This window comes from Cynocephalus volans, chromosome 2, assembly GCF_027409185.1.
Source record: "Cynocephalus volans isolate mCynVol1 chromosome 2, mCynVol1.pri, whole genome shotgun sequence".
In the NCBI taxonomy this organism is placed as follows: Eukaryota; Metazoa; Chordata; class Mammalia; order Dermoptera; family Cynocephalidae; genus Cynocephalus; species Cynocephalus volans.
The window spans coordinates 161,565,278-161,591,721 of NC_084461.1; the positions used below are offsets into that span (position 1 = coordinate 161,565,278).

Genomic DNA, 26,444 nt, shown 5'->3' on the forward strand with positions numbered 1-26,444 from the left:
CAGAATGGGAGAAAATTTTTGCAAACTCTACTACATCTGACAAGGGGTTAATATCAAGAATACATAAGGAACTTAAACAGTTTACCAGCAGAAAAAACAAATTATCCAACTTAGAAATGGGCAAAGGATCTTAATAGACATTCTCAAAAGAAGACATACAAAAGGCTAACAGGCATATGAAAAATTCTCAGCATCACTAATCACCAGTGAAATGCAAACCAAAACAACAACGACATTCCACCTCACTCCAGTTAGAATAGCTTTTATCAGGCTGGACAGTTAGCTAACTTGGTTAGAGTGTGGTGTTGGTAACACCAAGGTAAAGAGTTCAGATCCCTGTACCAGCCAGCCACCAAAAAAAATAAAAATAAAAATAAGGGCTGTTATCAAAGAGGCAAAAGAAAACAAGTGTTGGTGAGGCTGTGGAGAAAAGGGAACACCTGCATACTGCTGGTGGGAGTGTAAACCAGTACAGCCATTATGGAAAATAGTATGTAGGTTCCTCAAAAATTTAAAATAGAACTACTGTTTGATCCAGCAATCCCACCACTGGGTATATTTCCAAAAGAAATGAAGTCAGTATGTTGAAGAGACATCTGCACTCCTGAGTTTATTACAGTGCAATTTACAATAGCCAAGATATGGAATCAACCTAAGTGTGTCCAACAGTGGTTGAGTGGATTTTTAAAATTTGGTATATATGCACAATGGAATATTATTCAGCCACAAAAAAGAATGAAATCCTGTCATTTGTGGCCACGTGGATGGACTTGGAGGATGTTATGTTAAGCTCCTGTAAGTTGGATTTTCTGTTACATTCCCAACTGAACCTACACAGTCTTTATTTCTTACTTGGAGTAGGTTTTATTTTACTTTCTAAAAATTTTTTCTTCTTTAAAGAAAAACCCCTTTGGGGCAAAATTGTGTATGCTGATTATTTTTAAATGTAAACATCAACAAGATGGCTGACTGGGATACCAGGCCCTTGTTTCCCCATAGAAACATCAAAAAAATAACCATAGACTGACTAAAATAATTTTTTTTTTTTTTGTCTTTTTCGTGACCAGCACTCAGCCAGTGAGTGCACCGGCCATTCCTATATAGGATCCGAACCCGCGGCGGGAGTGTCGCCGTGCTCCCAGCACCGCACTCTCCTGAGTGTGCCACGGGCTCGGCCCTGACTAAAATAACTTTATAGGAACTATAGAAACCAGTCAAAGATCTGTAGTAACCAAGCAACTGCCAAATCAAGAAAAAGCCACATGCAAAATGGTAGGAAATTCTGTGGCATTTTTACTCACACTTGCCCCATTCCCTTCCTGACACAGTGCAGCCCAGATAGGAGGACATGCCCCAATTCCTTGTTCTCTCCCTCAGGACAGAAGGATTAGAACAGAACTAGTTTGCAACATTCTGGCATATTTGTGGGCTGCCTAAGGGACTGGTTTCCATCTAGCTTGGCTCAGAGTACACACAGGGAGGGTGGCATAGTTTGGATCTCAGGCTGAAGGCCAGGGAATGCAGTGGTGGGCACCATAGCACATGAAAACTGCAGGGGGACTACAGACCTGTGGTACCTGTGGGCAAGAGATTATGGACAGAAGAATACAATATGTAAGACCTTGAGAAGAATCTGGGATGAAATTCTAAAAAATTAAGACATTTAGAGACAATCAGGGGAAACTAGAAACACACACACACAAACACAAACTAGAAACACACACACACACCCCAGACAAGATGCATACCCAGAAAAGACCTGAGAATACCTTAAGCATACACTCTACACTGTTCCCAAGGCTCAGGGGCATGATAATTAGTGAATATTTTCTGTGCCACTCTGCAAAGACTCAAGAGAGGTGGCTGTTTATTCAAAGGCCAGATTTTCAGCACAAGATCACGAGGCATAAAGAAAGTGGGAAACGTGGCCCATTCAAAGGAACAAAATAAACCTCCAGAATGCTCCCTGAAAACGCACACACACTGATTGGACTTGGCTCAGTAACAACTTTGAAACAACTATCTTAAATATGCTCAAAGAGCTAATGGAAAACACAGAGAAAGGAAATCAGAAAAATGATACATGAACAAAATGAGAATATCAACAAAGATAGAAATTATAAAAAAGAACCAAACAAATTCTGGAGCTGAAAAGTACAAGAACTTAATTGAAAATTTACTATAGGGGTTCAGCAGCAGACTCCAACAGGCAGAAGAAAGAGTCAGCGAACTTGAAGGCAGGTCATTTAAAAGTATCAACATGGACATATTAAAAAAAGTGAACAGAATCCAAAGGACTTAAGGGACACCATCAAGTGGACCAGTATATGTATTATGGGAGTCCCACAAGGAAAAAATAGAAAGGGGCAGAGACATTATTTGAAGAAATGATGGCTGAAAACTTATCAAATTTGAGGGAAGACATTGATCTGCAAATATAAGAAGCTCAATAAACTCCAAGTTTGCTGAACACAAAGAGGCCCACACCAAGACACATCATAATCAAACTGTCGTAAGTCAAAGGCAAAGAGAGAATCTTCAAAGTAACAAGAGAAAATGTGGTATATATATTCAGTGAAGTATTACTCTGCCTAAGAAATGAATGAAGTTCTGAAATATCTACAAAATGGAAGGGACTTGAAGATATTTTGCTAAGTGAAATAAGCCAAACATAAAATGGGGGCTGATATCAAATCTTATATGATTCCATTATATAAGGTACCATAGAGTAGTCAAATTTATAGCGGAAAAAAAGTAGATTGGTAGTTGCCAGAGGTTGGGAGAGAGGGGAATGGGAAGTTATAATGTAATGGGTGCACTTTCAATTGGGGAAGATCACAAAAAGTTTTGGAGATAGATAAAGTTGTACAGCAATGCGAATGTACTTAATGCCACAGAACTATAAACTTAAAAATGGTCAAAATGGTAAATTTTATGTTATGCATATTTAACCACAATTTAAAAATTGAATATAAATAAACTTTTATTTTTTGTTTTTATTTTGTTTAATTCTCTGTACAAAGAGCTAACATGGTTTCTTTCACTGGGTGGATGTCTTGAATAATCCATTCTAGGAGGATCACTTAGTCCAACTTAATGAAACCTATATGCTTCATGTACTGACGGAAACACTGGCAACACATATTGAGGACATATTTCCAGATCAGACTGTGCAGGTTTGAGTGGATATGTCAAGAGTGAGAACCCTGCCTGAATTTTCACTGGTGGCTCTAGTAGAGCTGCTGGTGACCCATCTTGCTTTCACGAGTGCAGCGAGGCAAAAGGACCAAGTAGACTTTTAGAACTCAAAACATATGCAAAGAAAGAAATCATAAGTGTTGTTTTTAAAAAATCACCACAAACCTCATTATTTAGAAATAGCCATCATTAACATTTGGTGAACATTATTTCAGACACGTTTCTATGATTGTGTTCAGATGAAAAGATGGAAATAACTGTCACAGAAATGGGATTTATTATACATTTAATTTAATGAAATGAATTTAACAGGAAAAATAAATTGGATTTACGTCATAAATATGTTTTTACTATTATTGGTTCCTTCATTTAAGAAATGAGATAAAAAACAATGAATCCCTGCTCTTTTTTTTTTACATTGTTTTTGTAAAATATACATAATATAAAACTTACCATTTTAACATTTTTAGTGTACTCTATTTTTTATACTCTGCCAGTTTTAGACAGTATTGATTAAGACATGAAAGATGAGGACATCAGCACTATTGCATTTCTGTCCTCTTCCTCCACTATCTGACTTTTTAAAGTTATGTCGTTTTTACATTGTCACCGTGTATATTTTTATATTGTTTTGTGAGCACAATGTGTGTATTTGCTTCATTATTTTCTTTAGCCTTACATTTAATTCTATTCAGTACTCAAAACTAGTCCTGTTATGGTGGCTTCTCCATTTCTACATTCTTAATGTTTAATAATCTCTTTACCATATACTGTGCCCTACTCCCCATTAATTTAAGAAGTGGGAGTAGTGCTGAGTCATTTCATGTGTGAGAATGCCAGCCTGAGCCTTTTATACCTAACAAGGGTAGGCTGAGTAAAGTAGTTTTGGGTCACCCTTTCTTTAGTTCAGAACTTTGTAAATTTGGCTGTATTTTCTTTAGACATTCATTGCTGCTTTGGAGTAGTCAGAGGACAGCCTGACATTTTCCCCTTAGTGGGAATTTATTATTTTGCTTGGGTGGCTGATAACTGTTTTATCTTTGGAGTTTGGGTGTTGAATGTTCCATATCAGGTGTTCCTAGTTTGCTATTGTGCTCTTTCAACCTGAACATTCAGTTCTTTATTCATTTGAAATAAAATTTCATATATAAGGTATAATATTTCTCTTTTATTAACTTCATATCAGTGATACCAATTATCTATATTTGGGATCTTTTTTGATGGTTTTCCATAGCTTCTTTCTAGTCATTTCTGTCATTCTTTGTTTGCATTCTCTGTGATTATCTCAGATTTTTATGATAGTAATCTAATTTTGAGCTATATTATTTCTGTTTCTTGATGTTTTTAATTTGTTACTTGTTTAATGATGTTTTGATTTTCTTTTTCTTTTTTAATCCTATTACCTTTCTTTCTTATTTTATTGACTAGCCATGTTCTTATTAGGTTAACGAGACCACAAAACATATGGAAATTTTTGTTCTGTCTTTGAGTTGTGTTTTCTTTTAGGATTGACTCTGTCTTTTGTATGCTGTGTATTCTTTATTGATTAGTTGATTGATCAGTTGTTGTAATGTGTATGCCAAGTTGTCATGCTGTTTCTAACTTATGTTGCTCTTGCTTGGGCCTCTGTGTCCAGACTTCCTCTATGTCATCATAGTGGGTGCGGGACTTCTGGATGTTGTTTTTACTACCGTATCCAAATTCAGCTTTCCCCCTCTTCAGAGCTACTGCTTAAGAGCCATTTACCTTAACACATACCTTTTTCCCTATAGCCAGTGGGCATAGTGATGTGTTTGTTAGATTCTCAGGGCTATGTTCTCACTTCTGAGATTTTTCTGAAATATCTTGTGTGGGTTCCTCTCACCTAATTAGAAGGGTAGGAGGTTGGAATATGCTGTTCTCAGGTGAAATTCTGTTAGCCTGAGACTGGTTATCGCATGCAGTGTGCAGCTCTGGAACATTATTTTCTAATTATTCTTTGGCAAACCCTTCCTCTCTGTTGCCCAGTCAGAAAAGTGGAAAGATAAGAATAACCATTTCGTTTGCTCCTCTCCAGGTTTGGGGGTATTAGTGAGAGTTCCTCAGATTTTGTCAGCTCCCTCCATGTGTCTCTTGGGAGAAGGATGTGTCAAGGTAGATGAGGAGTCTGCCATGTTCCTAACTCTTCTCCACTCTAGATTTTTGTGTTTCCATTCTAGGCCGTTTACCACTAGTTTTCAAAGTTCATGACATTAAGTATTGCCCATTTCTCTTCCTGTGTTTGTGTTTGGTTGTTGTAGGCGAAGCTTTTTGGTTTTGCTCGGTTTTGTTTGTTTTACAATTTTTGTTCCATATGACTAGGTATTAGGGGAGAGAGATGCTCTCAATTATCTTTCCATTTTAATGTAGAAATCAGTGAAGACACATTAGGAAATTTATCCAGTGAAACATGAATTTTAGAAGAAGAATCACCTGGCCTATTGGGCTTCCTCATCCTCCTCCTCTCCTTTTTTAAAAGAAAATTCCTCTTCTATATTATTTCAACGTCTTAATTTGACTGGATGGCTTATAAACAACAGGAAAATATTTCTTACAGTTCTGGATACTGGAAGTCAAGATCAGGGTGCCAGCATGGTTGGTTCTGGTGAGGGCCCTCTTCTGGGTTGCAGACTGCTGACTTCTCATTATATCTTCACATGGAAGAAAGAGGGGAAGAGAGCTCTCTGGAGTCCTTTTTGTAAGAGCACTGTCTTAGTCACAGACATTCAGACCATAGCATTCTTCTACTGGCCCCCCTAAAACTCATGTTCTTCCCCCATGCAAAATATAGTTATTCCATCCCAGTAGCCACAAAAGTCTTAACTTGTTTCGGCACCAACGCAAAAGTCTAAAGTCCAGAGTCTCATCTAAATGTCATTTAAATCAGATGTGGGTGAGACTCAAGGTACAATTCATCCTGAGGCAAACCGCTGTCAATCTTTGAGCCTGTGAAATGAAACAAGTTATGTGCTTCCAAAGTACAACGGTGGGACAGGCATTGGGTAGACATTCCCATTCAAAAAGGGAAGGGAAGAAGGAAAGATGGTAGGAAGAAAGGTTAGGTTTCAACATATGAATTTTGGGGGTACACAAACATTCAAATCATAGCAGGCATGAGAGTTTATGGTTGTATGCAAAGGTCGCAAAATCTTCGTGTCTAGTTCTCCATCGCTAGCATATACCACTGTCTTAGTGTGTTTTGTGCTGCTATTACAGAATACCTGTGACTGGGTAATTTATTATGAGCAGGAATTTATTGGCTCACTTCTGGGGGCTGGGAAGTCTAATATTAAGATGCCTGCATCTGGTGAGAGGCCTCATGGCATACAGTGGTAGGGCGAGAGGGACGAACTTACCCTTTTATAACCACACCAATCCCACCCATGAAAGTGGAGCCTCATGACCTGATTACCTCTTAAAAGTACCACCTCTTAATACTGTGACAATGGCAACTAAATTTCAATATGAGTTTTGGAGGGGACAGACATTCAAATTATAGCAACTGCTTTTCATTTTCTATTAGCAAAACATTTCTGACTTCATTTAGTTTGGATTTTGTTGCTTTCATAGTTTATTTTAATCAGTACACTATCAAGATACTGACACATAAGTCTTTCAAGCTGTGTTTATGGATTCAAAAAACAGGATGAATGCAAGGCTATCATATTTCTATGTCCTTTATAGCTAATAACTTACTTACCTGCATTTGGAATAAAGGCCTCTTTCATTGTGGGAGCTTCTGAGTTTTACAGAGGCTTGTTAACAAAATTTAAAGGCAACAATTTAATATTTTTGTATGATTTTTGTTTCTTTTCAAGCTTTCCTAACAGTCATAATAGTGATTTACACCTTAAAAAACATTTTTATACATTATTTTAAAACTAACAATTCTAACAGGGCATTTTACCATGCTCCTTATTAATAGGCCTTTGCATACATCTTTGTCAGATATATTCTTAGAGGCAGAATTGCCAAATCAAGGAATATACACACTTTTAAGGATTTTGATACAAATTTTCTGAATTCCAACTATTATATTCCTACTAAGACTGGATATTTTTACTATTTTTTTTGTGAATTTCTTGTTCTGTTTGCTCATTACTAAAACTACTAGGTACATCTTTTTCTTGTTGATGTGTAAGAAATCTTTTTATAATAATTATCAACCTTGTAGCAAATATATTGCAAAGGGAATTTTTCCCCCTCCCTTTCAAGTTTGAGATATCCTTTTGTTTTGGTTTGACTTGTTTTCTAGAGCTTTGCATTGTAACTTTTCAATTTAATTAGTTTTTTTTACATAGGCATTTAAAATTTTTTATTTCGTCAAATTTTTCAATCTTTTATGAATCTTTTTTATTTTTGCTTTTATGCTTACGAAGTCCTTCCTTATCCAGTGATTAATTAAGTTGTCATTAATACTCAAATGGAGATTCTTAAATTTAGGGGTTTGTTTTTAGTTTTTTTAGCTTACTGCTTTAACACACTTTTTTATTGCTAATTTTTTAAAGTGAGCTTACTGTTATGAACTTATTGAAGAAATGACTTTCCCCCTTTTCTTTCAAATATGAGATTTCTGCTAATATGAGTTTGATATTAAGGAAAATAATCTTTTGTTTACAGTGTTCAACAAGAGCAAGTGGATATTTTAATTTTTCAAATGATGATATCTTTGCCCCAAAGTTCAAGTATAAATGGAATGAGAATATAAATTAATATTTACAAAGACCCCACATATTTCTGGTTTTATTTTGTTTCTGATTTTCTTTCTAGCTACTGCCTAACAGTAAAGCATTGGTGATTTGTTTTGCAGAATCCTTGCAGCCTTTCCTGGAAGCCTGTAGCAACTCCTTATTTTTTCGTACTTGCTCTGTGCTACTTCGAACCCCTAAGCTTGATCTTCAGATACTGGAAAAACTCAGTATTATTCTACAGAAACTTTCTAAAATCAAGTAAGAATTTCTTATTTCTAACATTTTTATTGAAAAGTATCTTATTGTGATCATTTACATCTTTCTGGATCCCATACTAGTTCAACTTTGATTATTAGATAAAAATTTCTAATATACAGATGTGGACAATTAATCTTCATGAATATAAATACTTATTTAAGACCACATACTTAGTGATAGACTAGAATTAGAGTATCAATCTTAGAACATCTAGTTGTTTCTATAGTTCAGTTCAGCTAAATGAAATTTAAATACTGCAGAGTATATAAAAATAAGAGCAATTTTTAGCAACCAAGTGATGAAATGTCAGAATAAATCATTGCATACCAGCATCCTGTAATACCACAGGTGAAAATAAGAAAGATAATAAAAATGTATTTTGTGGCTTCTTATTGATATACTAAAGTGTGGGGGCTGGCCCATGGCTCACTTGGGAGAGCGTGGTGCTGATATACTAAAGTGTGTTTAGGGAATGAGAATGAAGCAGGAGAAAAGATTTAAAATAATTTCATTAACTGGATTTATTTTAGAAACTATTATGGGCTTTCTCCTACCACTCATTTGGATTTTATTGTGAGAATCAAGGGCTTTGTGTTTATTCTTTCTTCTTTCTCCTGGCTCAAACATTAGTATAACCAGTTTTTAAATTATAAATTAAGGACATCGATTTTTAAGTGTTATTTTCCTTGAATCTTGGTATATTCTAGTGTTTCCTTAGAGACAAATCAGGATACCTTCCATCTCTTCTCATTTTTATTTCAGTAAAATTTTGATTTGGGTTCAGCTCTTCTCCCCCTGGCCCCATCCCCTCATGATTTCCATGGTAAAGAACTTAGATACAAGTATTTTACCAGGCCAGTGTACTCAAACAGTAAATGTAATGCATCTTAAAATTATCTGTGGATATGGATAATGGATCCATATGTTCTATTTGGCGCCATGCCTAGTACACTGCAGTAAATTATTGTCAAATTATAGCCTTATTCTTGACTAATGAAATTATTAGTTTTGGCCTGGTATCAGTTAAATTTGTTAGTTTATTGTCTTCCTTTTCTTACAGACTATACCATGGTTGTCTTGATTTGTAATCAGTAAATTCTCAATCAGGCCTGTTGCAGTTACCCTGTGGTGTCATGAGACTGCAATAATATTGGATTTAATTCTTTTTTAGCTCTTAATTTATGGGATTTTTCTTAAAGTAGTCCCAAAGTGCAGCTATATCCTTAGGCCAAAATGTTTTACTATTGTTGATGTGGTTTTTAGCTTAGGTTCCTTTCAAACTTAGATGAAGAATTAGAATAAGACTTCAGGAGGATTAGGAATAGTTGATCTCAAGCAAGTCTTAAAATAAATCTTTAAAACCACAAAGATGCAAATCCTTTTGGTTAAATGGATTGTACATAAGGTTACTTGATAACCTCTCAAGAGGTGAATATATCTAGACAAGGAAATAAGAAATATGTTACAAGTGTAATTCTAATAGATTGAAAATTAAATTACTGGCTGGTTATTAGAAAGATGATGGTTGCAAAAGTATTCCAGAGCTAATTCAAGGGTAAACCAACATTCCACCACTTTACAAAGCCCAGCTTACTAAAAATGAGATGATCAACTATTTGACTTTTTCTAGCTCTGGAAAAAAAAGAAAACATTTCTCAAGCTCTGTAATAGTGAATAGGGTGCAGTTTTCAGATGATAAAACGTTTTCTTTTTTCCTTGAATGCTTTTCCATAACAGGCCTGTCTGATAAAACCTATTTGTTCCAGCATCTTAATCTTTTAGTCACCTATTTTCCCAGCTCTTTTTAAAAACAGATGCCATTTTCTCATGTTTCCACATAAGCTCTCTCTCAGTTGTTGTTACAGATAAACTCCCTAAGTATATGTAATTAGTTAATGTACTCATTCTTTTACAGGAGTAATAAGAAGCTCTTTGAAGTTTTTACAATTCATTTGATGCTCCAAGAAATACAGAGGACAACACATCCAGAGCATGCCTTTCTCTGTATTAACCTAAATTCTACTCTGTTCAATTTGGGTTTAACAAAAGGCAACTCCGTTGTCTCCAATGCAAACCATTAGACTGGCTTATTTTTTAAGTATATATTATATATGTTGCTTATTTGTAAAAACATAAAATCACCAGAGTAACTAAAATCCTACCAAGTAAAGTTATCAGTAGTATCATTTATCATGCAAGATAAATAGAGTTTTTTCCAACTTTTAAATGAAATCTATAGAAGCTATGGAACTTTTGGAATGTTTCAGTTCAACTCAGGTAGTACTAATGGACAAGATGGCATTTCCAGAATTTATGACAGTGGGTTTACTTTTTGTAAAAGTATTTTAGGAAAAGTCTTAAAATTTATTAAAATTATGTGATTATTGGAATAAATTTGCTGCTTATATGGGAACAGTTAAATCATGTTGTCAGTCTCCTTTCTGTCATTCTATTCTCTTAATACATTAGAATCCCTCCTTTTGGAAGCAAAAGTACATTTTTTTTTTAACCATTGTCTTGATATCATGACTTCTATATATCCTAGATTCACAAACATTGATTTTTAAAAAACTACTGTCCCCAGGATACTTTAGAGAATGAATTTTTATCTTTTCAAAGTAATTTAATTATTACTAAAGCATGTATTTACAATGTAAGCCATTTGTTTTAAAACAGTGAAAAATAAACAAAAATTTTTTTCATTACCAGCAATATCTCTTGGTATAGCCAAAGATGAGTAAAGTGGCCAGAGATCTGGGTGAGGTGGAGGTCTAGGAATTGGGGACATAGAACAGAATACCCAGGAACAAGAGAAGAAGAACATTGTTTTAAAGAGTCATAAAATTAAACATAATCAGTGTGTAATCTCAGTTGCAGTGTCTAGCATTTTTTAGGAAACTGTTGGGCCTCTTCAAAAGAATATAAGGAAATGTGCCATTTGTGAAGCAGAAACAGAAAACCATGAGAGAACAGGCTAAGGTGAGTATGAGAGGCTCACAGGAACAAATGCAGAAGCAAAAATGTATATTTGAAATAAAAAGTAATATGATCGATACTTCAGAAATAGAATTGGTATTATGAGAACAAATAAAAATCTTAATTGGAACTCAGGATATAGAGATGGCACCAGTAAGAGAGTGTGGATAACAGATACTAGGACAAAGATTGGCACTTTAGCAGAGGGGTATTTTGGTGTTTCTGAAGAGGAGAATTGAACAAGTGGAGCATAAGCAATATTTAGAGATAGAGATGAATAAAAATTTTCGGGGCTAAAGAAATATTTGCATATACAGATTGAAAGGGCTCTTCATGTTCCAGAAAAACCTATGAGAAAAGGTCCTGTAATTAGACACATTCTGGCAAAATAGAAATTATAAGGATAAAGGAAACAAAATCCTACAAGAGAAGAAAAACCAAGCTAGCCTTATAGAATGCCAGAAGTTCTGGAGGAGAAAATTTCTAACCCAAGAATTTATATCTAGCAAAGATGCTTATCATAGGTGAAGACAATGGAAAGACATTTTCAGGCATGCAGGTGTTTAGAAATTATACTACTTATGTACTATTCTAGAAAAGAAACTAATTAAGATTAACCAATTTAGAGGTGAAAGAAAACTGAGTTTATTAAACCAGCTTCATACCAAAAGACTGCAGTGAACACTCAAACCAGTTAAACATAAATTTAAATAATTGTTGTTAATCTGTTTATAAAATGGAGTAAGATGTTAAATTCTTCTAAAGGATAAATACTAGGAAAAACAATAATTTAGTAATACGTATTTGGATAAGGCTATATTAACCTATGTTAACAAAAACTGAGAATGGGGCCTTGAGATTGAGGTAGAGGTGATAGAAGAGCTGCTAAGTACATTATCATCAGAAATAGAGTCAAAGCATTTCATTTCAATATTAACTTTGTCAATTAGAAAAATGTAGTACAGAAAATGCTTTTGGAAAATATCAAGGAAACTATTAATAGCAGGATAAATATTCTTGAAACACTGAAGAGGATAAATGAAATATCTATATAGATATAGTTAAAGATAGGATGTCAGAAAAAACAAAAGAAAAAAATATTTAAATAAAGGAGATTTCTAAAATTATAAATAAATTCCGTGTTGCCATGTGTTGATAAATTTGAAAATCTGGATGAAATGGACTATTTGCTGGAAAAGGACATTATCAAAATTGTCTTTAAAAATCTGTAATAGCAAATCATTAAAGTCTTTTATAAAATTATCAGAGAATTCCTTTTTTAAATGGCAGTAAGCCCAGGTGGGTAGCAGAAGAATTGTTTTAAAATTTCAAGGTGGAAATATTTAAAGTTGTTTAAACTATCCCAGAGTGTAGGAAAATTATCCAAATTTATTTTATAGAATTAGCATGAACCCAGTACCAAAAAATTGTCAAAGAAAGTGAGAAAGAATAACAGGAACATGAATCCATGACTGAGTAGAATAGTATGCATTCTAGAAATAGAAAATTGGCTTTGTAGTAAAGAAATATACTTTATAATATTGGTAGAGCAAAGGAGGAAAGCCATACTCATTTTAATAAATGCCTAAAAATATTATAGATCAAACTTACATTCCTGATAAAACTTACTACACTATGTTTAAAGGAATATGAAATCATCATCAAATAAATTTACTGTGAAACACTAGAGATATGCCTATTAAGGATAGGAATAAAATGAGGGTGTTTGGGAATTGCTCTTATATTATAGCCTTTGGGATATTTAGGAGGCACAACTATTAGAAAAGGAGAAAGTGGTCATTGGCAGATGATGTGATTACCTAGAAAACTGTAGGGTTATTACAAAACTTTGTAAGATTCCCAATGATAAACATACAGAAAATAGAGCTTTTTAATATCCCAGCAATAATGAATTAGAAATTGATATTTCACTTACAATATTAGTAAACATAAAAAAAGAACTGGATAAATCAAGAAATGTCTAGGACCTAAATGAGAGACTGTCAAAACTTCATTGAGGGATATCAAAGACTTATGGCGACAAACATGTTCCTGGATGAAAAGACTTGATTCTTTGGGGATGTCAAATCCCCAAATGATTTTACACATTTCAAACAAAATTAATTTCAAAATTCCAAAGGAATTTTTTTAGAAATTTGAAAAACATTCTATAGCTCATTTGTAAAAATGAACAGGCAAGATTAGTGAAAAGTTTGGGAAACATCCATAGCTAAATTTAATTTTTTTTTTTTTTTTTTTTTTGCACCTGGCTGGTACAGGGATCCAAACCCTTGACCTTGGTGTCACAAGGCTGTGCTTTAACCAGCTGAGCTAACTGGCCAGCCCCTGAGCTAAGTTTTTATGTAATTTATCTAATCCTCATAATAACTTTGAGATTGGTCTTATAATTGTTGCCATTTTACAGATCAAAAAAGAAACAGGCTTAGGGAGATCCAAGTGACTAAACTAAGCCACTATCATTGCTGTGACTAAAGCTCAATCTGCTATGTGAAGGGGAGTGAGAGGGAATTTGCACTACTAGATTTTTACCCATATTTTTGACTCAACTCCTGAGTTTACTTCCTCTCTTCCAATCTCCAAATCTATTGGAATAACAGAAGAAATCATTCTAAAATTAATAAATTGAAAGTTTTTGTTGCCAGCAGTGTGGTGAACTACACTTATCCTCTAGGTGCAGTACAACTAAAAATGTTGGGGGATATACACAAACACGTGATTGAGCTGTCGGCACAGTGTGAAAATTCCTTGGAGGCCAGAAAAGGCAAGAAACAAATCCAAACAAATCAGAAGAGAAGAAATAAAAATTCTGACAAATCAGTAAAATTGAAACCAGGAAATCAATAGAGGAAATCAACAAAACCCAGAGCTGTTTCTTTGAAAAGATCAGTAAAATTGATAAGCTTCTAGACAGTCAATTGGTTTTTGACAGGAAAGAAAAAAGAAGGCAGAAATTGCTAATATCAAATGAAAGAGGGGACATCACTACAGATTCCATGGACATTAAAAGGGAAATAAAGGATTAATATGAAAAACTCTGTGTTCGCAAATTTGATAGATGAAATGGACCGATTCCTTGAAAGATGCAATCTGTCTATTTCTCACAATGAAGAAATAGACAATCTGAATAGCCATATATCCATTAAAGAAATTGAATCAATAAACAATAAATTTCCAAAACAGAAAGCACCAGGCCCATATGGATACACTGGTTAAATCTACCAAACAAACATTTAAGGAAGAAAATGTACCAATTTTCTACAATCTCTTTCAGAAGATAGAAACAGAGGGAATACTTTCTAGCTCATTTTATGAGGCAGCATCACCATCATACCAAAACCACACAAGGACATTACAAGAAAAACTACAGAGCAATATCTCTTGTGAACATAGATGCAAAAGTCCTCAATAAAATATTAGCAAATCAAATCCAGCAATGTACAAAATGAATTATACACTGTGACCAAGTGAAATTTATCTCAATATGCAAGGCTGTTTCAGCATTTGTAAATCAGTTAAAGTAATCCATCACATCAAAAAGCTGAAGAAGAAAAATCACATGATTGTATCAGTAAATACAGAAAAAGCATTTGATGAGATTCAGCTCCCATTCATGGTAAAAACTCAGTAAAGGAGAACTTTCTCACCTTGATAAAGAATATCTACAAAAACCAGCTAAATCATACCTGATGGTGTAAAGCTAGCTAGAAGCTTTGCCACTAAGATCATGAGGAAGGTGAGAATGTCCCCTCTCACCCTCCCCTTTTCAACTTTGTACTAAGACAAGAAAAGGAAATGTGTAGTGATTGGGAAAGAAGAAATAAAACTGTTCACAGATGACAATATTGTCTATGTAGGAAATCCAAAAGAATCAACAAAATAACTCCTGGAACTAATCAGAGATTATAGCAAGGTTGCAGTATACAAGGTGAATATACATAAATCAATTGCTTTCCTATATATCACAAATGAACAAGTTAAATTTGAAGTTAAAAACATAATAGCATTTACATTAGCACCCCCAAAATGAATTACCTAGCTATAAATCTAACAAAATATGTAGATCTATATGAGGAAAACTCTGATGAAAGTAATCAAAGATTTAAATAAACGAAGACCTATTCCATGTTTATGAATGGGAAGACTCAATATTAAGACGTCAGTTCTTCTCAACTTGACCTGTAGATTTGTTGGGTGTCTCTGGCGGCCACACGGGACCCCAACAAGTTTTTCCTTTCCCTAGAGAGTTGGGGCCAAAGGGATTGCCCTTTTCTCCCCCCCAGGACACGGAGTGAAAAGAGATTCCAAGAGATGGGTGAACACACCAGATGGGGAACAAACACATACACACACAGCGGGGGTTCTGTCAGGCAGTTCCGTTTATTGTAACACAAAAGATCATATTTATATGCTTAGCAGGTGTGGATTTCCAAGCTTAGGCCAATCCTTGAAAAGGTCAAATGTGCACGTACCTTGCCTCTCTATGCTTAGCCCTCCCCCTTAACTTCCCTTGGGGGCCACCTTTTATCTGTTTAGGCCATCTGTTGTTTTTGCTTAGAAAAAGGGCGCGGTCCCATAGTTCCCCCTTTTTGTTTTAATAGAAGCCTTGTGTGGTTGTGTCTGTCTTAGGTTGTCCCCCCCGTGGGGGATCTTACCTGTCATTGACTGTCCAACCAAGCTGAGACCAAACAGGAGATTACACCTTGGTGTTAATTTTTTGAAGGGCCAAATTGAGCCAGGGGTCTTGGAGGTGTTGTTCGTTAGCTACCTTTTTCACCACCTGGGTGAGCATGGTGAGGGACCCTAGGTTGCACCTTATAAGGGTCGTTAGCCAACCCCACATGCATGGAGGGCCTGTTAAGGTGGATATTAGAGTGGTGAGCCAAGGGGAAGTTCTGAACCAGCCTTCAAACCAGCCGGAATTGGCCTCTCTTTCCCTCCTATGTTTTTCTGATCCTTCTCTTAATTTAGCTAAAGAATCTTTAACAATGCCGGAATGGTCTGCATAAAAATAACATTCTTCTTTGAGTGCTGCACATAATCCTCCTTGTTGCAGAAACAGCAAGTCCAAGCCCCTTCTGTTCATGGTTGGTTAACCAGAGTGTGTGGAGAAGAAGGTGGACTTGCTTCACCAATCATGGAAAAGACCCCTAGCAGAAGATAAGCTTGCTTCATTGTGGACTTTCCTGGAAAATATAAGAAAGGTTTTCCTCAGGGTCGTTATCGCCCTGGGCAGTGGGTGAGAGCTTGAGATTTCTGGCTGACACCCATATAGGGTTGGGCTCGTTGAAAGGAAAAATACATCCAAGTCCTCTGACCATAGTTAAGAGCGGGTCGGGGCCTCTCCATTGTCCTGAAAGGGGATCTTTCCATCGCACCTGAACGGCAGGACGTGGGGGTTGGGTTGACCAGTGTTTTTGGAAAGCAGTTATTGGCTCATGTTTTGGAAAATTTAAAATATTTAAGGTAAATAATGCCATTCCTAACTGTTGGTGAGGGCTAATAATTCCCTCTTTTTGTTTTAAAAGTTGGTTCTTTAGATTATGATGGTGACGTTCTATTATGGCTTGTCCCTGGGGATTGTAAGGGATGCCAGTAAAGTGGCATATGTTCCAAGTGGATAAAGAATCTTGGAAGGCTTTGCTAACAAAGCAAGGGCCATTATCTGTTTTAAGTTGATTGGGGAGGCCGAGTGTGGCAAAACATTGTAGTAAATGACTTTGTGCATGTTTAGCCTTTTCCCCAGTGTGGGCTGTAGCCCAACAGGCATGAGAATAAGTGTCAATGGACATGAAAATATATTTTAATTTTCCAAATGCTGGAAAATGAGTGACATCAGTTTGCCATAAAACATTAGATTTGAGCCCCCTAGGGTTTACACCGGGGGGTTGTAAAGGCGGTACCTGTAAATACGGGATGCAAGATTTACAGGTATGAACAATTCTTTTCACCTGTGAAACTGGGATTTGTGGGAATTGGGCTTGAAGCCCTCTCCAGTTAACATGAGTTAAGGCATGAAAATCAGATGCACACTGTGTGGTCCAATTAATTTCCCCTTAAAGACCCTGTAAGTCAGGAAGTGAGTACTCATGCTGAATAGAAAGCTGAGGTTTTAAAGGGCTGGCGCCTTCCAGGGTTAGTTGTGACCCCAGGAATTTAAAAGGAGGTACAACTTGAATTTTATCAGATGAAATGTGAAGGTTTCCCCTACTCAAACAACCTTGTAAAATTTTGTAAACGTTGGCCAACTGATTGGGTGTAGGGGCCCCCAAAATAATATCATCCATATATACATATATAATGTAACTTCTAAAAGCTGCCTAATAGGCAGCAACAATTGAAATATGTAATTTTGGCAAAAAGAAGGACTATTGGCCATTCCTTGGGACAATACCACCCATTCATACTGTTCGTCAGGCCCTTGGAAGTTGGTAGATGGGACCGAAAAGGCTAATCTTTCGCAATCAAGTGGATGGAGAGGGATGGAAAAAAAGCAGTCCTTGAGATCAATGATCATGAGATGCAAGTGGCTGGGGATGGCAGGGGCCCAAGGTAGGCCCCGCAAAGGAGTCCCCATAATAATCATCCTTTTGTTTATCTAAGATCTTGGAGCGTTCTCCATTTTCCTGAAGCCTTTTTTGTTACAAAAACGGGCATGTTCCAAGGGCTGACAGAGGGTCAAATGTGTCCCAACCTAAGTTGTTCTTGGATAATATCTCTTAAAGCCTATAGTTTGTGAGAAGGGAGTGGCCACTGCTCCACCCATATTGGAGGTCTGTCTCTCCATTTAATCTGGGGGACCAGGGGAGCTGTGGCCTCTAGAATTGGGGGTGAACCCTGATTCTGGGGAGGGGTTGTTGATCACATTTTGTAATTAGGGTGACAGTGGGTGTTGAACTGTTGTTGGTATTCTTCCTTATCTAAAAGCTCATCATAAAAGCCCTTATGATTGGTGGTGATATAAGCATCTGCCTGGCCAAGGACGTCTTGTCCTAAAAGATTAGCATTAAATCCGGGAGGGGCTTCACCTCCCCAGTGGTGCATCTCTCCATTTTAACCATCCTTTTGTTTCAAAAGATGATGTTTCACCTCCTACCCCGAGGATTTGAGGCCCAGGGACAACATCCCAGCTAGGAGGCACTTCCTCTTGGTGGAGGACAGTTCGATCTGCCCCTGTATCAATTAAGCATCGGAACCTTTTACCCTCGATGGTGATGTCCATTTTTGGCCTTACTCCGGGGACTATAGGGACTGTCCAATTAGCCCTGGGCCCTTTTGGCTGGTTACTTTTATGACCTCCTTGGGGTGACGGGGCTAGGGGTTGCCCCTGGCTTAGTTTAAAGGATTACCATCTTTGTCAAATTTGGACCTACAGTACTTTTTCCAATGTAATCCTTTTTTACATTGGGGGCAAGGTGTGGTAGGGTTTTTTTTGCCTTTAACCTTGGGACATTGGCTTTTAAGATGACCTTGTCTTTCACAACCAAAACATTGTCCATTGAAGGGTGGGGAAGTATTGTTTCCCAAGGGGATCAGGGCAGTAAATGCCTTGAAGACTTTGGTTAAGTTTTGTGTCTGAGCCTGTAAGGCTGTGGATAAAGTCCTGGCTTGAAAATGTTTACTTCCTCCCTCCTTGGAAGCGATAACTCACTTCTCCATGGATTGGTCCCTCAAGCCTGCGCAAGCCAACTTATGATCAGTGGTCATTCCATCCCATACAAGCAAACTGATCTCTGAGTGGGCCGGGGGGAAATTTTCTTTGTATATTTTGCTCTACCCTAACAATAAAGGGAGGGAAGTCTTCATTGGGCCTCTGGGTTATTCCAGCAATTGGAGGCTCTGTGGGGCCCTCTGCGAGCTTTGCCCAGGAAGCTAAGGTGGCAGCCCTGACTTGGTCTTGGTAAGGAGGCAGGATTGCCACCTGTTGGATTCCTGTACTATACTGATCTGCAGTTCTGGACAACATACCAAAGGTAACTGGGATGACAGGATTGGCTGCTTGATTCCTTTCTGCTTGGGCATGGCACTCCTCCTTATAAAAGGCACAGAACTTAATAAACAAATTTGGGGGGAGGACTGCCTTACATAGCATTTTCCAGTCCTGGGTGGTACAGGGCAGGTGGGCTAATCCTTATAGGATAGTTTCCACCCATGGAGAATTAGGGCCATCCTTGGCAACAGCCTTTTTTGTTCTTTTAAATCCTGGGCTTCCCAAGGATACCAAGGGGCTAGTCTGTTGCCCCCCAGATTAACATTAACAGGGTAGGCTTGAAATGAAGGTTTTGGTTTATCTATGGGATTTCCCCATGTATCTTCAAGTGGCTGGGGTTTATTGAAAAGAGGAGCTGAAACTGGGAAAGCTTGGGGTTGTTCGGACTTTAGAGTCTTAAGGGCTGGATCGCTGGGTTTCTCTTGAGAATTCCCTGTGGCCAAAAACTAAAAAGGAGAAGACAGAGAAAGAAACGAAAGTAAAAGGAAAGACATGACCTTGAGGCCTTTGGTACTCAACCTGATAGATTTCTCTTGAACATTGTCCTTTCTGAAGCTCCACACTGTAGGTCAGGGCCTCTTTGTCATCTGTCTTTCAGGATCATGCGGTGTTTTTGGCTGTCCCTGTGGAAAGGAAAAGGTGAAAGTGGTATGAGGCGCCATCCTCACACAGGGCACCAGCTGTTGGGTATCTCCAGTGGCTGCACGGAACCCCAACAGGTTTTTCCTTTCCCTAGAGGGTTGGGTCCAAAGGGATTGCCCTTTTCTCCCCTCCAGAACGTGGGGCAAAAAGAGATTCCAAGAGATGGGTGAACACGCCACTGCTCTCCCAGATAGGGAACAAACACATACACACGCAGTGGGGGTTCTGTCAGGCAGTTCCGTTTATTGTAACACAAAAGATCATATTTATATGCTTAGCAGGTGGGAATTTCCAAGCTTAGGCCAATCCTTGAAAAGGTCAAATGTGCACATGCCTTGCCTCTCTATGCTTAGCCCTCCCCCTTAACTTCCCTTGGGGGCCACCTTTTATCCGTTTAGGCCATCTGTTGTTTTTGCTTAGAAAAAGGGCACGGTCCCATATAGATTCAATGTGGTCCCAATCAAAATCCTAGCAAGTTATTTTGTGGGTATTGACAAACTAATTTTAAAGTTTATATGGAGAAGCAAAAGACCCAGAATAGCCAGCACAACATTGAAGGAGAAGAACAAGGTTGGACTGACATTACATGACTTCAAGACTTACTTCAGTTGAACAGAACAGGGAGCCCAGAAATAGACCCACAAAAATATAGTCAATTCATTTTTGACAAAGGAGAAAAGGGAATACAATGGAGAAAATAGTCATCTTAAACAAAAGGTGCTAGAACAACTAGATATCCACATGCAAAAAAGTCCAGACACAGACCTTACACCCTTCAGAAAATTAACTCAAAATGGATCACAGACTTAAATGTCAAATGCAAAACTATAAAACTAGAAGATAACCTAGAAGAAAATCTAGATGATCATGGGTTAAGCAATGATTTTAAAGATATAATACCAAAGGCACAGTCCATGAATGGAAGAATTGATAGAGTGGACTTTATTAAATTAAGAATTTCTGCTCTGTGAAAGACACCGTCAAGAGAATGAAAAGACAAGCCACAGACTAGGAGAAAATATTTGTAAAAGACTTCTGATAAAAGAATATTATTCAGAATATACAAGGGTACTTCAAAAAGTTCATGAAAAATTAGAATTAAAAGATAATACAAATCATGAGCTTTTTGAAGTATCCTTGTACAAAGAACTCTTAAAACTTAATGATAAGAAAACAAACCACCTGACTCAAAACTGGGCCAAACACCTTGACACCTCACCAAAAAAGATATACAGATGGAAAATAGGCATATGAAAAAATACTGCGTCAAGAGGGAAAGGTAAATTAAAACAATGAAATACTGCTACACACCTATTAGAATGGCCAAAATGCAGAACACTGACAACACCAAATTCTGGCAAGGATGTGGAACAACAGAAACTCTCATCTATTGCTCGTGGTAATGCAAAATGGTATAGTCACCTTGGAAGACAGTTTGGCAGTTTCTTACAAAACTAAACATATTCTTACCATATGGTCCAGCAATCTCCTTGCTATTTACCCAAAGGAGTTGAAACACCAAGGATAAGCCCTAATGCAAACTATGGAATTTGGGTGATAATGATGTGTCAATGTAGGTTCATCAATTGTAACAAATGTACCACTCTGTTGGGGGATATTGATATTCGGGGAGGGTATGCATGTGTGTGGGCAAGAGGTATATGGTAAATCTCTACCTCCTCAGTTTTGCTGTGAACAGATATCTGCCCTTAAAAAATCTTTATAAAAACAAACAAAAAAATTTAACTAGAACATTTTTGTTTTTAGCAGTGTGGTGGACTACACCTAATCCTTCAGGTACAGTACAACTAAAAATGGTGGTGATATGCACATGCACATGAGTGCATGCACACACACACACTGCTGAGCTGGTGGCAAACTAAAAAATTCCTTGGAGGCCAGAAATGACAAGAAGGCATAAAATCAGAGGAATAGTTGAGGCCTGGGGCCCAGTGTTTCCTCTTGAGTACTTGCCAATCCCCTGTGGTCCTAAGCCAAGCCGGGCATATAGGGCTGAAGGCAAAGACTGGGGAAAATCAAGGGTTAGATTGAACCCGAGGGTAGATTGAACCAAGGGTAGATTGATTCCTCCATAAAGTTGGGATCTCTGAAGAACAACGTGTGTGACAAAATTAGGGAAAATCCCACTCTACACAGGGAGGAAGTGGGAATGCCTATTTCAGCTTTGACTCTGAGTGGGCAGGAAATCTCCGCTGGAGTTCCTAATCACTAATATACATTTACATGGATATGGGGCTTAAATACACACTATCTTGGTAGCCAAAAAAATTAAGCAGAGCATTTAGTTGAAAGCAGTTGCAAACTGGTTACCCTCAGGTACCTGATAGAAACATCCCAGACCTTAGACGTTCTCTCAGATAAGATGCCAAGGAACATAAGCTCACAATACACACATACAAGGATATAATCCACTACAGGCAAGAGCAGAAATCATAAACAACAGAATAGACACAAAATTGAGATATCAGAATACAATGTAAATTATGTTTGATAGCTTTAGAAAATAAGATTACAAGAAATGTTCAAGGGAGTCCTACATATACAAGTAAGAGGAAGATAACAACCATCAAGAAAACATGCAAAAGAATAAAACTTATTGGTAAAACAGGTACACAAATGGACAAGAGAAAGAAATCAAACCTTATCCTTACATAAAACCACCAAACTCCAATGATAAATAATAAGAAAAAAAGAAAGGAACAATAGATAAAACAACCAGAAAAATATAAACAAAATGACAGGAGGAAGTTCTCACTTATCAATAATAACCTTGAATGTAAATGGACTGAATTACTGAATTTAAACATATTGACTGGCTGAATGGATAAAACAAAAAACAAAAACAAGACTCAGCTATATATTGCCTTCAGGAAATTCACTTCACCTGTTGTAAAGACACACACAGACTGAAATTAAAGGGATGGAAAAAATGTTTCACACAAATGGATACCAAAAGTGAGCAGGAGTAGTTATACTTAGATTAAAAAGACTTTAAGTCAAAAACTGTAAGAAGAGATAAAGAAGGTCATTATATAATGTGAAAGGTGTCAATATAGCAAGGGGATACAACAATTGTAAATACGTATGCATCCAACATTGGAGCACCCAGATGTATAAAACAAATATTATTAGATCTAAAGGGAGAATAGAGTCCAATACAATAATAGTTGGATAGTTCACCACCCCACTCAGCACTGGACAGATCATCTAGACAGAAAATAAAACATTGGATTTAAATTGCGCTATAGAGCAAATGGACCTTACAGACTTTTACAGGACCGTTTATCCAACAACTGCAGAATACACATTCTTCTCATTGGCACACAGAACAGCCCCCAGTATTGACCATATGTTAGGCCACAAAACAAGTCTAAACAAATTCATAAAAACTAAAATCATACCAAATATATTCTCTGACCACAATAGGATAAAACTAGAAGTCAACAGCAAGAGGAACTTGTGTAATTGTACAAATACATGGAGATTAAACAACATGCTCCTGAATGGCCAAAGGGTTAAAGAAGAAATTAAGAAGGATATTTAGAAATTTCTTCAGACAAATGAAAACAGAAACACAACATACCAAAACCTATGAGATACAGCCAAAGCAGGATTAAGAGGGAATAGACCCACAAAAATGTAGTCAATTCATTTTTGATAAAGGAGAAAGGGGAATACAATGGAGAAAACAGTCATCTTAAATGGTGCTAGAACAACCAGATATCCACATGCAAAAAAGTCCAGACACAGACCTTACACCCTTCAGAAAATTAACTCAAAATGGATCACAGACTTAAATGTCAAATGCAAAACTATAAAACTAGAAGATAACCTAGAAGAAAATCTAGATGATCATGGGTTAAGCAATGATTTTTAAGATATAATACCAAAGACACAGTCCATGAATGGAAGAATCCAAAGCAGGATTAAGAGGGAAGTTGATACCAATAAATGCCTACATCAAAAAAAGTATAAAGACTTCAAATAAACAACCCAATGATGCATCTTTATGAACTAGAAAAGCAAGAAAAACCAAACCCAATATTACTAGCAGGAAATAAATAATAAAGATTAGAGCAGAAAAAATGAAATTGAAACAAGAAATAATACAAAAGATTGACAAAACAAAATTTTGGTTTTTTTTGAAAAATAAAATTGACAAATCACTAGCTAGACTAACCAAGAATAAAAGACTCAAATATATAAAATCAGAAACAACAAAAAAGGAGACATTACAACTGATACCACAGAGATGCAAAGGATCATTACAGATTATTATGAACACCTATACACAAGCAAATTGAAAAACCTAGAGGAAATGGATAAATTTCTAGACTCATACAATATACCATGATTGAACCAAGAAGAAATAGAAAACCTGAACAGAACAATCGAGAGTAACAAGATTGAATGAGTAATGAAAAGTCTCCCATTAAAAAATCCCAGGATGGGGCCAGCCCCGTGGCTCACTTGGGAGAGTGTGGCGCTGGGAGCGGGCCAAGATCCTATATAGGGATGACTGGCGCGCTCACTGGCTGAGTGTGGTGTGGACAACAGGGGTTGCGATCCCCTTACCAGTCAAAAAAAACAAAACAAAATCCCAGGACTGAATGGCTTCACTGCTGAATTCTACCAAACATTTAAAAAGGAATAATTCTTTTTTATATTATATTATATTATATTATATTATGAAACCAATTCTCGTCAAACTCTTCCAAAAAGCTGAAGAGGAAATTCTTCCAAACTCATCTTATGAGGTCAGCATTGTCCTGATACCAAGCAGATGAGGACACAACAACAAAAATGAAAACAATAGGCAAGTCCCTGATGATCATTGATGCAAAAATCCTTAACAAAGTACTAGCAAACCAAACCCTGCAGCATATTAAAAAGATCATTCATCATGATCAAGTGGGATTCATCTCAGGGATGCAAGGCTGGTTCAATGTACTCAAATTAATAAACATGATACATTAACAGAATTGAGGACAAAAACCATATGATTATCTCAATTGATGCAGAAAAAGCATTTGATAAAATTCAACATCACTTCATGATAAAAACCCTCAACAAATTAAGCATTTACAATATCTACAAAACAAATACCCAGGAATTAATTTAACCAAGGACGTAAAAGATCTCTACAAAGAAGACTATAAAACAGTGATGAAAGAAATTGAAGAGGACACAAAGAAATGGAATGACATCCCATGTTCATGGATTGGAAGAATTAATATTGTGGAAATGACCATACTACCAAAAACAATCTACAAATTCAATGCAATCCCCATCAAAATACCAATGACATTCTTCACAGATACAGAAAAAACAATACTAAAATTTCTACGGAACCACAAAAGACTGAAATTGCCAAAGCAATCCTGAGCAAAATGAACAAAGCTGGAGGTTCACACTACCTGACTTCAAATTATACTGTGAAGCTATAGTCACCAAAACAGCATGGTGCTGGCATAAAAACTGACATACCAACCTATTGAACAGAACAGAGAACCCAGAAATAAAGCCACATATTTACAGCCAACTGATTTTCAAGAATGTCACTAATTATATTAATTGGGGAAAGGACAACTCTTCAATAAATGGTGCTGGGAAAACTGGATATTTGTATGTGCAAGAATGAAACCAGATCCCTATCTCTCACCATATACAAAAATCACTTAAAGAATTAAATGACCCAAAACTATGAAACTACTAGAAGAAAACAGGAGAAGTGCTTCAGGACATTGGGCTGGGCAAACACTTTATGAAGAGGGCCTCAAAGGCACAGGCAACAAAAGCAAAAATAGGCAAATGGGATTACATCAAACTAAAAAGCTTCTGCATAGCAAAAGAACAGAGCAAAAAGATAATCTACAGAATGGGGGAAAATATTTGCAAATTATGCATCTGACAAGGGATTAATATTCAGGCTATGGAAGGAACTCAAACAACTGTACACTTAAAAAAGAAAACAATCTGGTTAAAAAATGGGCAAAGGAACTGAATAGACATTTTTCAAAGGAAGACATCTCAATGACCAATGGGTACATGAAAAAAGGTGCTCAACAACAGTAATCATTAGGGCAATGTAATTCAAAACCACAGTGAGATATCATCTCACTCCAATTAAAATGGCTATTTTCAAAAAGACAGAAAATAAATGCTGGCAAGAATGTGAAGAGGGAACTCTTATACACTCTTGGTGGGGATGTAAATTAGTTTGGACATTATGGAAAACAGTATGGAGATTCCTCAAAAAACTAAAAATAGAACTACTGTATGATTCAGCAATCTCACTAATTGGGTATATATCCAAAGGGAAGGAAATCACTATATCAAAGAGATATCTGCACCCCCATGCTTATTGCAGCACTATTCACAATAGCCCAGATATGGAATCAACCTGTGTGCATCAACAGATGAGTGGACAAAGAAAATATATACATAATGGAATACTATTTAGCCATAAAGATAATGAAATCCTGTCATTTGTGAACCTGGATGAGCTTGGAGGATATCATGTTAAGTAATCCAGGAACAGAAAGAGAAATACCACTTGTTTTTATTGATGTGCAGAAGCTAAGAAAGTTGATCACATAGAAGTAGAGAGTAGATCAGCGGTTCCCAGAGGC

The 26,444-nt window shown here is 36.7% G+C and overlaps 1 protein-coding gene and 1 pseudogene across 2 annotated transcripts in view; one reads left to right on the forward strand and one right to left on the reverse strand.

The window, feature by feature from the left end:
- CCDC138 (coiled-coil domain containing 138) overlaps positions 1 to 10,554 on the forward strand; it is a 108,206-nt gene extending 97,652 nt beyond the window's left edge. For both annotated transcript variants that reach the window (XM_063086551.1, XM_063086552.1), the window contains 2 exons: positions 8,027 to 8,165; positions 10,081 to 10,554. In XM_063086551.1, the coding sequence (XP_062942621.1) occupies positions 8,027 to 8,165; positions 10,081 to 10,246 (305 nt within the window). In that variant the 3' untranslated portion in view covers positions 10,247 to 10,554. The remainder of the gene's footprint in view (positions 1 to 8,026; positions 8,166 to 10,080) is intronic.
- On the reverse strand, positions 3,084 to 3,254 carry LOC134371137 (small ribosomal subunit protein uS14-like; annotated as a pseudogene).
- Positions 10,555 to 26,444: the final 15,890 nt, after the last annotated feature.